The sequence below is a fragment of the Lepisosteus oculatus genome, chromosome 5, assembly GCF_040954835.1.
Source record: "Lepisosteus oculatus isolate fLepOcu1 chromosome 5, fLepOcu1.hap2, whole genome shotgun sequence".
Taxonomy (NCBI): domain Eukaryota; kingdom Metazoa; phylum Chordata; class Actinopteri; order Semionotiformes; family Lepisosteidae; genus Lepisosteus; species Lepisosteus oculatus.
The window spans coordinates 51,216,172-51,230,157 of record NC_090700.1 but is presented as its reverse complement, the minus strand read 5'-3'; the positions used below and the strand labels follow the sequence as shown (position 1 = coordinate 51,230,157).

Below are 13,986 nucleotides of genomic sequence, written 5' to 3'. Positions count from 1 at the left end.
GGAAACCTCCTCCACAACGTCACCCATTCTTTCGGTTCTCAACTTCCGTCAAGTCTCGCGTATACCAATATGTACAGGGGGGTTCTTATCTAACTATTAAGGTTTATTTCCAGATTTGACTAAATCTGTGTAAATAAATTATTTAAACTTGAAATTCAAATATTAAATGGTAATATTTTGATTTCATAAAACATCTCCAAAAGTCAAAAATAAATATCGTTCAATGTCCATCATTGCTCCTCGTTATTGGTTTCTTCGCCGTCATTTTCCGGTTTACACCGGCAGTGTTGAGGAAACAGGCATGCATCGGCCAGCTGGAAGCGTACTTTGTACAGAGATAGATTCAAAAACTGACACCGTTTCTAATTTTCGTGTCTTGATTGGGGTAACTGGTAGCGTAGCAGCCATAAAATTACCGTTGCTGGTCAGAAAACTTCTAGAATTACCTAGGGTAAGTAATAGGTGTGATGCGTGTTGTAATCGCACTTTTCTGGGGACTTGTGTGGTTGTCTTTTTCCTAGAAAATAAAGTACTTTTTGAAACCATATAGCCTCCTTCATTTTTTCGGTTTATGAATACTGTTTTTGTTGAGGTATTGAACATGCTAAATGCTATTGCTAAATTTGGAATGTAAAGTTGTCTTTAAAATATCTGTGAAACACTCTTCAGACACTATTATAGTTAAATGTAAAAGTTCACCACTCCCGAAATAAAACTAAAATAATATCAGATTTCCAAGAAAGACCCGGATATGTAGGTTACTGAATAACGATTAATTGTATTAATTTTTTAAATATCATTATAAATAAATCGTCACTTTTCCAACCTATTGCATTTGTGATCTTATTCACTTCTACACTTTTATTTTGCTCTGTCCTGATTGTCAATGCTGAACTTAGGTCTTATTGAATACTTGTTCAGATAATGGAAAGCAAGATTTTATATCAGTTAGAAAATAGTCCCAACTCCAGTTTAGTCTGGTCTCTGTAAGATTTTAAGATGTTTATCATTAAATGAGACTTAGAAAACCTGCTGGGCTTTGGCTCCAGATGACCGGAACTGGGACCTTCTATTTTAGAAGATGATACCACCATGTTTGCCTTTTTGCAAAAAAACTTAACAAACCCAACACTGAGGCAATCCCAAAAATGACTTATTAAGGTTTATTTTTAGGGAGCTGATATGTCTCTCATATGCCAAGATGTTAAAATGTTAAAAACTTATATTGGTAATATTCCTCTAAGTGGACTCAATTTTTGGGAGTGGGTTTTTAGGTTTGCAGTATTACCTGAATAACCCCTTTCTTTAAACCTTACATATCCTCATAGTGTTTTGAAATCGACCGGTCTAAATACATGCTAAACAAAAAGAAAATGTGATTGTCAGCATGAATTTAAATTATCTTATTTCATTCAGTAAAAACTGAGGTTTACAAGTTTATTTCCATAATACAGTGATGACTTGGTATCCATCATAGGTAAATATGGCTAGTTTCTAGGGAAGAATATACAGTTAACATGGAATATGAAAAGTTATATTTTTATGAAAATGTCAAATGTCTTTACAGAATCTTTACAAATGTTATGTTTTTGTTTGTTCAGGTGCACAGCCTCCTTGTGTGGTCATCTGGAGTCTGTATTTTGAATTAATTTTAGGGGATTGGGTTCTCTTCTAGCATTTAAGTTGTTCATAATTCAGCAATTTTACATTATTCAGCAATTTTACGTTACAGTAATTTTATGTCTTGAAATGGATACAAAACTAGAGAGATTGAAGCCTTATGTAAAATATGGATAAACTATGTTCAGACAAGCATTTTTCATTGATTTTAATCTAGTAATAAAACACATTTGTCAACCTGCTTTGGTTGTATTTGTGTTTGAAATCCACACCTGTGAGTTGCAAATTAGTCTGACTATGGTCTGTTGTAGGGTAAACTAAAATGTATTTCCATATATGAAAAGTGAAACATGAAAGTTGTATAGTGTGAAAATTTGTCCTCTTTAAATTAGAGAACCAATACAAAAATAGCCTTTATGTAAGATAACTCTTGGAGATAAACACCTGTAACTACCCCAGGCTTACCCCAGGCTTCTCTCCCCGTCTGTGTGTCTGTGTCTCATGGAGACCAAGCTGGGGTATGCGAAAAGAGGAATTCATAATGCAAGAAATTGTATAGGACAAGTAAAGTGATGTTTAAAATGGTGAAGGTATCCCTGTGACATTAGTTGAATCAGAGAAAAGTATGTTAGAGCTAATAGTATTGCCATAAAGGAAAAAAAACTCTTCTTAGTGGAGTGTATTCATTTCTGCTTTTGGAGGGTTGTAAAAGTCAATGGAAACTCAGTATTGTAGAGATTCCAAAAGTCTTGGATCAGTTCTGAGGTCTTTGTAATAGGCATACTTCAAAACTTAAATTTCAAAAGACTTCACAGCCAATATCTTGTTTAATTTCTTTTCCTTTCAGCATGGAATAAACCTTTACCCGTTCCTTTGCAGCCTAGGCATGCTGACGTTGCTACCTACTCAAACTTCAAAACTATGCTGGAGAGCCAAGCAGAGAGGAAATATGTCTCCTCGAACTTTAACATTAAAGCATATATATTGCTGAGTCCCTTTTACACATCAGTTGCACCAGTGGCTAACCTTTTATGTTACCCAGTAAAGAATGGTATTTTGTGTCAGGAAGAAATGATACATTAGGATGCCAGAATGCCCAGCTGCTTAAAATGTCAAATAGTTCTTAGAGTTATACCCTGGTCAGCTTAAATAGTGATGTTTACTGCAACTCTTACATAATTGTTCACAAAATATGGACATGCTGCTTCAAATACAAATATTGGCTTATCTTAAAAAGTCTGATTCAATATTCATTATTTTATATTCCATAACTTTGGATACTGTAGAAAAGTGCAATGTTGACATGGTGTTTGATCTCTATTTTGTCTAGGAACATTTTTATTAAAGGCTATTTACAGCTAAATGTAGGGATAAAGGTGTGACACTTTGTTTCACGAATTCTCAAACTTCTCAAAATAAATGTAAAAAATCAATTTTTATAGAACCTGTGATAGAAATCATTCATGTTTTTGCTGGGGTTTTTGCTTTATTATGTTATTAAAACTAAATGTATTTTAGGAATATGTGCACTTTATTATGCATGAAGGATTTCAGTAATCCAGTATATGGCTTCCTTGGCAAGTAGCATTTGCAAGACCGATGTTAAGACACTTAAGAAAGCTGAAATAATTAGCCAATGTTATCTGATGTGATAAAGGCTCTCTCAACACACTGTTGTCTTTTAGGTGGAGGTGCGAGTAGTCACCACAGATCATGCCAAGCATTTCTACAAGACTGAAGATCTTGAGGTCCAGATTTACAGTGATAAGGATGAGTGGGAGGTACAGGTTCTATATAAATATATTTTGGGTGCGAAATTAATGGGGAGAAAATATATCTAGATGTATTGATTAATTTATAATTCAAGATGACAATATTGGGCAACACTGTGGCACAGTGGTTAATGTTGCTTATCCCCAGCACTGTGGCTCTGAGTTCAATTCCAGACCTGGGATGCTATCTGTATGGAGTTTGTTTTCCCCATGTTTGTGTGGGTTTCCTCCAGGTTTCCTCCCAGTTGGTCCAGGTTCCTCCCACAGTTTCAAAACATACAATGGCATCTGGGAAAAAATGGCCCTGGTGTGAATGTATTGGTGTCTGTGTCTGGGTGTGCCCTGCGATGGACTGGTAGCCTTGCACCCATTGCTTGCCAGGATAGGCTCTCCTGTGACCCTGTATTGGATATTTGTTAGATAGATAGATACTTTATTGATCCCGTGAGGGAAAAATATTGTTCATATTTTTCATTCGAAAGCACCTCCAAATCTAGACTGACACAGCCATTCTTTGAAGATCACTCCAAATGTTGAAAGATCTATAGTAAAATATTTGGTCACCAGCGATGGCTATGTTTATGTAAATGTTCTTTTGTTTGAGTGCTTTTGCTCTAAACTGTGAATTGAACAATCTGTTGTCCTATGGCATGGCATGATAAGCATCTTTACTTTACCACATCTTCTTTCAGCCACCACCCACAAATATACAAGCCTAATATGCCACATTGTAATTATATATGTCTAAAAATCCAGAAAATATATCTAAAGAGACAAATTATTTAAAGTGTCTATATTATAATTCTCCAATAAGTCTATAGTATTCCCAAAACAGTACTGCATCTGTAGGTAATAACGGAGTTATATCATTATTGCCCTATACTATCTGAAAGTGGAAAGCAGTTTAGAAGGAAGATTGATGGCATCGCTCCCTGCCAGTGCTTTGAGTGCACTGTAGCACTGTGGTATTCACAAGTGCTTCTTTTTTGATCTTCTCTACAAACACTGCTGAACACTTGGTTACTCTAACCTCTGTCGTTTGTATACAGAAAGCTGACTTCAGAAATATTCATTAAAATAACATACAGAAATGTGAGTGTTGATCCATGAAAATATAGTTAAGTACATCCACAGAAAATGTGCTCAGAGCAGTAGGGTTTCAAAAAATCTGAAAACTGACAATGAAAAAAATATGAAGGGGAATTCTTATGCAGAAAATACCAAAACCTTAGTTTTTTTCATTTTATGAAGGAACTTATAAATAGATTAAACATTAGGAAAATGTTTAATTTATTATCATTTGCATTTATAATCTCTTACCCAATACAGATGAACCCAGTGCATTATTTTATTTTCAAACTGGGGTTTGTATTGCCTTTTGCGGTTTCCATGTACATAATTTTGAAATGCTTTTAAAGGAACAGGAAGTGTACTGAATAGTGACATTAATGAAATTCCATTTCTGTTCTATGATATTTGCCAATAAAAATGTGTCTTTCCTATTGTTTTCTTTCTGTTACTGTTTACTGTTATCTAACTTGCTGATTATATTGAAGACTAATAAGAAAATAATGTCAAACAACATGACGTAGCTGTAATTTCTTTTCTGATGTGCTTGTTTGATGTTTTTTTTCTAGATGTGGACACACCGCTCTGATCCCGTTCTGCACATTGAGTTGAGACGCTGGGCTGATCTCCTGGTGATAGCTCCCCTGGATGCCAATACTCTTGGAAAAATTGCCAGTGGTATCTGTGACAATCTTTTGGTAAGCATGAAAAAATCCTAATGCATCTAAGTATGTTTTGCATTTACCTTTTCCAGAAGTTCTTTCTTGCATTACATTACAGTGATTTGTTATTTCATCTTCTGTGCTACTACGGCAAAAGTCATAAGAGCTATAAAGAAATAAGGTCACTGCTTAGGTCACTAAGGTCTCAGGTCAGATAGTGAAAGGAATTCCTAGGAATTCCAGGATGTGCTTATCTCTGAGATAAGTGCTTATCTCTTTGGTTCCATTCTAGTGGGAGGTGGGTGCAACAGCATGATAGATGTTGTTGTAACAGATAAATAAATTCTGGATCTGAGATGAAGTTTAATCAACTGAGATTATTGCATGCAATGAACAATAAGATCAAAGTATTGTTTAGAATATAGGTTTGATCTTTCCTTAGTTAGGGGGTCTCTGTCTTGCACTTTGAGTCTCTTATCAGTTAACTCCAATCCCTGCCATAACTCAAAGGTGCTTAAGCGTGGAATGTCATGTGTCAGAAGAAGTCTTTGTGCAGAAAGAAATCACTTAACCCCCTTTTCACATCTTATATCTTTCTTCAATGTGATAAGAGGTTTTACAATGTGCTTGGATATCTATGGCTAATATCTGAATGACCTTTTAAAACCAACACTTTAAACCCAGGACCTTGTTAGTCCAGCCCTTAATCACCTCAGGTTTAGGTCAGCATTTCCTCCACCTCTTATTGACACTTGGGATTCAATGCAGACCAGCTGACATCCTACTTGTAAGTGAAAAGTTACCATAATGTTTTGCAAGGTGATTTTCAGACATGTAAATATGTGAGATACACAAAGTGTTAATTCTGGTCTTCTGCATACCAGCTGCTAGCAAAGTACCTTGCCTTGTAGTAAAGATCTTCAGTTTCTCTTTACAAAACCTCTTCACTAAAATTCTTTTTTTCAAATTCATCATCTTGAAACTGTTAACACTGGGGGTGTAGTTATATTCATAAACAATTATTAATTATTAATAACATGTTACATCACCATTGTGTCACAAATCTTTACACAGTATACTCTGCCATCTTTCATTCTTTTTCTTTAATAAGAGCTTTTTGTTTACAGACATGTGTGGTCAGAGCCTGGGATCTGAAGAGACCACTTCTCTTTTGCCCAGCAATGAACACAGCAATGTGGGAACACCCTATCACAGCCCAGCAGATCAGTCGTCTGAAAGAGTTTGGGTACACTGAGATACCTTGTATTGCCAAAATACTTGTCTGTGGAGATGAAGGTGAGTTATGATTGCTTGATGGTCAGCATATCCAAAAGAAGCCAGGCCTTCCTGACCTTCATCCTTAATCTGTGTGGTGAAGCAGTTTCCCACTTCTCTACCTAATCTGCTGTGTAGATTTACACACATTACCCAAGTGGATGTTATACTTCCCTGTTGGTTAAAGTGAAACTTTTACTATATGTAAGCACTATTGGATTCTTTGGGATGAAATGTACTATATTAATGCAATTAATCATTAACAAGTAATCTTGATTTTACGTTACATCTTTTATAATATTTCTTTCTTATTTGGTAAAGAACAAGGATTGACTGACAAATGAAATAACAAAAAAAACACGTATAACATGAATACTGAATTTTATTCGACAGATGTTTATTCAACCATAAATGTATTATTTATTTATCCATTGGTAACTAAGACATCTTCCAAAAATTTAGATCATTATCATAGTATTTTGGGGGTTTGTTAAATTGGTATCTCTACAGTGGTACCATCCTCGTGGTTATGTCTAAAGAAATTTACTGTTCATCTCACTCCTGTAATTATGATGAGTTGAGATCTTCATTTTTGAAATTGTCTTCTATTTTTCCCTCTGCCTTTTATATGCTTAACGTTTGTCAGATTGGAGTTTCATTCATCTAGATCTTTACAGATTTTCCGTATTTCAAATTTTAAAGGGGGGTAGGGTAGGATTCACCTTGGGAGTTTAAGTTATTGAACATCACAATATATGTGGAAGGTTTTTAATCCAAAAGAAAATATAAATTCTGATGGTCATCATGGTTTTATCTGTAATTTTCTTTACAAAAGTAATGATAGGACTCAGAAACTGGAAGCTCTAGATTTAAGCAGCAAATCTCAAATAAAGAAACGTGAGTAGAAAGAAAAACACATTTAGGCTGTTGAGCCTTCTGTAGGATTAATGGAGAAAGAGGAAATAAGTGGGGATGTACACCAATGGAGAACAAAGTCCAGAGCACGTGAGAAGGCACAGCAGGTGAGAGAGTATCCAAATGAAAGGAAATCTGTGGGATAAGTGTGAAAAGGCGAGATCAATAAATGAAAATGGCTTCATGAAATAGGTCTCTTATTATGTAAATAGTAACTCTTAACAGTACAGGATAAAGTTTTACTCAATTTCTTGTGTTGCTGCTCTTTACACATTTAGAGGTGGTTCTTCCTTACGTGGTTTTTAGAACAAATACTTGCCTAAGTTACAAGGTGTCTGGGACATTCCTTTCTCATCCAGTGGCTGATTTAATTCATTTCTAATCTTACTCAAAAGTACAGGTCTGATCCCTATGTACTTCTTTGCATATATATAAAATTAGTCCTCTACCAGTCACTTAGATATGGACCAGAACAGTAGATCCTGCCCAAAAGTCCTAAGTGGGCTGCAGTTTAGGCAAGTAGTTTTTATTTCCATTTCCAACATCTCTGTCATGGATGTACTTTGAGTATGTAAATCTAATTACATATGTTTTGGAGATGCTCTGTGGTAGAACAATTCCTGCATATGTAACTGGTGTACTATCGGATCTAACTGGTGCAATCCAATAAGTACCGGATTGCTCCTATTGAATTACACTCCCACACTGATGTCAGCTTTCATGTACAACTTCTATTTCTGGTAGGTTTTAACAAACAAAAATAATCTTATTTTGTGGGGCTAGGTGTAGACTGGGATTATTTTAAATGCTTATTAAGTTGTATTAATGTGTAGATACTGTATTTATTGAGAGCAGCACAGCTAAAATATCCCAAAGAAGGCTCCACAGCTGAAATGCTGTGTTTAATTTATTTTCCTTTCAGCGTGGAGTAAACCTTAATTTGTTCCTTTGCAGCCTTCCTATGCTGACACAGCTACCTACTTGAACTGTTAGAGCTAAAATTTTTTAATTCACCAGTTATTCAACTGCCTCCCTTTCCATATTTTGTTCATATTAGTTTTGATGTAAGCACATTTTTCTTTATGATTTGTGTTTATATTGTTGTAGTTTAACACTATCTTAATATGTTTTTGACAAAAATGTATATTTATCAGGATTTTTTTTGACTGAGAAAGGCTGTATGCTATTCTTAGGGATTATTGAGTACCATGTGAGGCACAGCTTTTCTTCTTTCCTGTTAGCCTTATGAAAAATATTTGATCATGCTTTAGTTTACACCACAGGTTCGTTTTTAAAAACAATTAACAATAATTAATAACATATACTGGTAAAAAATGCTCAGTTTTTCCATGTAAAACTCCAGAATATCCAGAATTTCGCACTGAAACTTTTATTTTAAAAGTTTGGAAGTCACAACTGAAATACAAAGGGCACAGACAGTATTGTTCATTCTTTTTCATTCTAATCCTAATAATACTCATATTCTTGCATCAGTTTCATTTTGCAGTCATTTCAATCTTGAAAGTAAAATAAATTTGTTTCATAAACGCAATCATGCTATCACACCTCTGTGTGTTATCCTTGAAATATTCATGCACATGACAGAAAATGTTTTATACATTTAATTGAACACGTGTAAAGGAATTGGGCTGTCAGGTAGTGTAAATAAATTAATTGGTTAATGTCTCTTATTAACACAATAATTCACCACAATGAGGCTGTTTGTTTCTGCTTGCAGGTAAAGGTGCCATGGCAGAAGTTTCAACAATAATACAAGTTATCAATGAATACATCCAGAAGGCTTCAGTGTCTTCATAGACAAAATGAAGAGCATTGTGCTTCTTGCTTTGTAAATAGAATACTTTCCTTTGGGTAAGCCCAAAATAATGAATGGGTTAATTATTACAGGGAGCTGTGCTACCTTTCTCATCTGTAAATTCAGTGCTAAGAATCTTAATCTTATTTGTTTGTTAAATATATTGGAAATGAAAAGAATACCCTGGAACTGCTTTGATTTTGTGATTCACACAAAAAGTCACACAAAAATCTGCATTTTTAGCATTTTTTAATTAGTGAGACATTTTTGTAGTTCATCCTGAATGATTGACTCCCCTTTTCTTGATTCTTATTTTATTGTCATAAGACTTAAAAACCTCACAGTGTTTTCCAATTAGTAATGAAAGCTTTCTCTGCTCGGGGATCATGCCCAAACTTTATACTGCTGGGGGCCGGCTACATTACAGACCTGACAGTGCATAAAATAACATCTGCTGGTTATAAAAGAGAGACGTTCAGTGTTTTTGGAAAATATGAAGAGGCTTATAGTTGTTGGGATATCATGACTGGTTTTGAAACTTGGGAGGTGTTCTTCTATGGTCTATTTATGGAATTGAAGTTTGTTTTTCATGGAAATCTATATCTTTTAATAATTTAATGATTTATACAGTATCAAATTAAATTACTCTATTTCACAACTAATTATTGTTACTACATTGTAATTAGTGTAATTTTGTATCCGTTCTTCACTTCCTATCATGTTAAGAATTAAAAACATAATTTGAATTCAACAGTTAAAGTAAGCATCTGCACATAATGTATGTATATTAACTTTGTTTCAGCTTTTTTTCAAGTATAACATTAATAAATAGAACTTGTTATTGATCTAAATGACTTCTGTGAAGGAAGGTGGGGATCCCCTGAAGTCCTGCAGCCTGTCAGATTGTTGTGGGAACACATTTATATATAACAAAAACTTCAGTATTAATTTTAATATTAAATATGTTGTCACTAGCTTAATTTATCTGTATTCTCTGTACAGGAAAAAAGCCCAAATAAAAACATAAAAATAATAAAGTAGTTCAAGTAGGTAGCTGCATCTGCATGCATAGGCTGCAAAGTAACAAAGTAATGGGTTTATTCCATGCTGAAAAGAAAAGAAAGGAAACACAACGTTTTGGCTGTGAAGCCTAGGCTTCAGCCTTTTTTGTTCAGGAAGACCTATTTTCAGTTAGACTTGCTACATCAATAAGGACTTGGGCCAAGATTAACTGCCATTTCTAAGCAACAACTAGCATTTTTGGAGACAGTAAATTGCAATTTTTTTAATAGGTAAAAGGGGATTTTTTATTGACTAAGACAGTAAATGGTTGCAGTTAGTAGGTAGGGAGATCGGGGGAGGCATACTGAAACATGAAGATCAAGAAACATGCAAATTTTGACATATTCTACTAAAAGTCTCCAAATTTTAAAAAAATTGCATCTGAGATTTAAAAGCTGCAATAACAATGCACTGACATTATTAAGTTAAAAAAAGACACTTTGTGTTTTGTGTACAAAACCTTTGTATCTGGTTTTTGTATAACTTTTAGTAAAAGAAACTATTCTACATAGGTCTGAGGAAGTTACTGGAAGCATTAAAAGTGCATGCTTTCCATATGGTTTCTCCATCTTCCACCCCTGCTGAGGAGGGAAGGGAAGGGTTGTCTGTCTGGTAAGGCTAGATTATCATCTGAAGAGCATATCAAGCAATACCACAGTTTCCTGTAGTGGTATAGCCCTATCTGAAGCCAGGTGCAGCACTGACAGCCAGAACCAGAAAGTGAGGAACAGTTGGTTCATCTAAACTCTTTCAATAAAACAAACATTTCCTCAGTATTTAGGATGGCTAGAATACACACAATTATGCTTTGAAACTTTAACCAAACGTTGCACTGTGAAGTAAGTTAATATGATTTTTTAATGTGATTGAATGGAAAAGGGTTTATAATTATACCTTTGGAAGTGGTCATGAGTGTTTCAGAAGGTTCCTCAAAAGAGTATTTAATATTTCTACATTTTTATCTTTTTTAAACTAATCACATGATTTTTGTCACTAGGATTCAGATAATTAAAAAAACAAGCTAAGCTATTTTGTGACACACTATGTACATTTAAAAATATAGAACTTTATGTTCAGGTGTTATGCTCAGACTCATGCCAGCAGCCATATCACCCTGCAGCTCACAACCGACAATCCACTGAAGATAAGCAGGTGTGAGCCTGTTCAGTACCTGGGAGACCTCCTGGGAAAAACTAAGGTTGCTGCTGGAAGTAGTGTTGATTGGGGCCATTGCCGGTGTGTGGGGAGTGTACTGCTGTACTATGACTGCCGTCGCATCATCCAGGTGGGGCTACACATTGGTAGTGATGGAAGGGAGTCCCCATTACCTCTTTGAGTGGAGTGTCTAGGAAAGCACTATGAGTATAAGCAATAATAATAATAATAATAATAATAATAATTATTATTATTAATCATCATATTTTATTAACAGTCCCTGATTTTAGTCTTTGAAAAAATGACAGTATTTTTCTTATACAGAGACTTTGGTTTAGAGAACCTGAAAATGCGTGAAAAAAAAATGCACCATGCAAGTTTATTGATCTTGATCATTTTTACCATTTTTAAAGGAGACCCCCCCCCCTCCCCGTATAATTTTTTGTCATCCATATAAATTATTTTAATGATTAATCAAAATATTATCAGCTTTAAGAATTACCTGTGTTTCTTCCTTTTTTTTTGCATTTTTCTCAGTTAATTTTGCTAATTGTTTTTTTTCATTTTGTAATGTCTTATTTTGATAAGGTTAATTCTACCTACTATATTTCCAACATACCAACTACCCGCAAGTGACAAATGATTCTCCAGTTGGCTCAACTGCCTGGACTTGAAGAGAGACACATGGGGATCTGTTTGAACACTATTAGTAATGTAAACTATCTGGATACATCTTACTCAATATAAGATGTATTTAAGCTGCCCAGTTTTAAACAAAGTGATTCAGATATTGCATCAGGTCAAAAAGTGTATAGGATATTTCTTTGTGCGTTCTCCTTTCAGGAAAATCTGCTTCCTGTGCTGCAGTAGTTATCTTCACATCCCCATGGGCCACATAGCTGAAGAGGTGGCAGACTGACACCATGGGCCCCTGGGCACTTTTGATTAACATCTACTGTGGCACTCTGTTCAGCAGCTTGTAATAACTATAGGTTATTACAAGCTGCTGAATCTTCTTTCTGCAAAACATCTGCTTCTATTCTGTCACTAATTTCCATATACCTTAACAGTACACTGTTATGTATTATAATATATGTTCTTTTCTATTTATATTAGCAATCAAGCCTACTTTGTTTCTTAGTGTGACTACTCCTTAAATTTGAATTGCTTTTTTTTAGTGGAGTTTATAATATAATTTAATTATGAGTTATGCCAGAGATTTCTATTTTTTCCCCAAATAAATGCTCTTAAATATTAGAAGTATTTATATTTATATGTACAGCGTTTTACAACAAATTCTACGTTTTTCTTAAAAAGAATGATGCAAAAGTAAGGCCTAATATACTACATCATCTTTTTTGTTTACATATGTCATTTGGACAAATGGGGATAAATTTGCATCTTACAATTCTATTCAGAAAACAAATGGGTCAAAGTTTGCTTCTTGATCAAATCTGACTGTGTATCACTAATGCTTTCCTTACATCTTTAATAAAGACTTCTTATTTTTAAAAATACTGATTCACACATTTGTTTAATTACATTTATAGTTTCTACCATGATTCCGGATTAGGTATGTTTTGAAAAAAGTTCCTGGAAGTATTCTAGCCTTGCCTCTCCATGCTCCCAGTAAATGACTCACTTCAGAATCTCGCCCAAGTTTGTGGCAATGAGAAAACTTGTCTTGGTACAAGATTAACAGTGAAACAGAGTAGCGTCACTGCCCAGTTGCTGCTCATGTCAGCGTTGCAGCAAGGACTTTGCCTTTTTGAGTGCGATAAACAGTGTGCAGTGTTGTCTTTGTGGTGAGTCATATTATGGAGACAAAGTTGCTTTTCTGGTAAGGTGGCTGGTAACTTCTCCAAGAGAAAGAGAGCTAGGACCATCTGCTTATTTGAAAGGATTTGTCCAAATTTTAAGGAAGTTTGTGGGAAATTAGAAAAACATTTATGGAGACATTTTTAATCACAAATGTTATAAATGTACATTTAAAGTAGACTTGATTGTAAATCATCATGTGAGCCAAAATGTACACAGTTGTAGTTTACTTAACCGGATACAATAAAACATATGTTTTGGGTCACATCTCTTTGTTTTCCATACTGCAAACTGATTAATGTTTAATGCTAATGCTTGCTTTTTTGCATGCTAGAGTCCCAGGTGTTTGGAAGGGATCAGTTGTTGAAGCCACAGCATGTCTTTTTTGGACATGCTGCTGCACTGTTTGTGGTTAATGAGCTGATGTAACTCCATGGCTGAATGAAATCATGTCAGTACGTGGCACAGTGGGACTATGGTTTCTTATTTTTATCAGGTACTCAGAGTGCTTAGGCAGATGCATCAGGACTATTGTTTTTCTTTCGTTTACAAAATACCAACATTTTAAAACCTTATTTTTGAAAGTAAATAGTAGGAGAAAATTGTTAATGACTTTATTCATAAACCTAATTATTATTTAGCCAGGTAAGTTCATTGAGAACAAATTCTTCACTTCAGTAGAAACACGATCTAGATTAGAACTAATCTTAATTAATTAAATAAAAACAAATTTTGACACTTTGACCGTAGTGTTTTTCATTTTATATTTAAAGTTTTCTTCTACCTGTATTTAACATATAACATAGTAATGCTCAAGATGTTG

General features: G+C 34.6%; 1 protein-coding gene across 1 annotated transcript; it reads left to right on the top strand.

Annotated features, from left to right (window-relative positions):
• Positions 1-276: 276 nt before the first annotated feature.
• On the top strand, positions 277-13,428 carry ppcdc (phosphopantothenoylcysteine decarboxylase). The gene is made up of 5 exons (XM_006628966.3): positions 277-451; positions 3,306-3,401; positions 5,030-5,158; positions 6,250-6,418; positions 9,051-13,428. The coding sequence occupies exons 1-5, from the start codon at positions 302-304 to the stop codon at positions 9,128-9,130; spliced, it is 624 nt and encodes a 207-aa protein (XP_006629029.3). The 5' UTR covers positions 277-301; the 3' UTR covers positions 9,131-13,428.
• The last annotated feature ends 558 nt before the right edge of the window (positions 13,429-13,986 follow it).

Excerpts from the sequence above, each read along its gene's own strand:
- ppcdc (XM_006628966.3), top strand. The coding sequence starts at position 302 with ATGCATCGGCCAGCTGGAAGCGTACTTTGTACAGAGATAGATTCAAAA. Across the intron at positions 452-3,305 it reads AACTTCTAGAATTACCTAGG|GTGGAGGTGCGAGTAGTCAC; the intron begins GTAAGTAATAGG and ends GTTGTCTTTTAG. Across the intron at positions 3,402-5,029 it reads GTGATAAGGATGAGTGGGAG|ATGTGGACACACCGCTCTGA; the intron begins GTACAGGTTCTA and ends TTTTTTTTCTAG.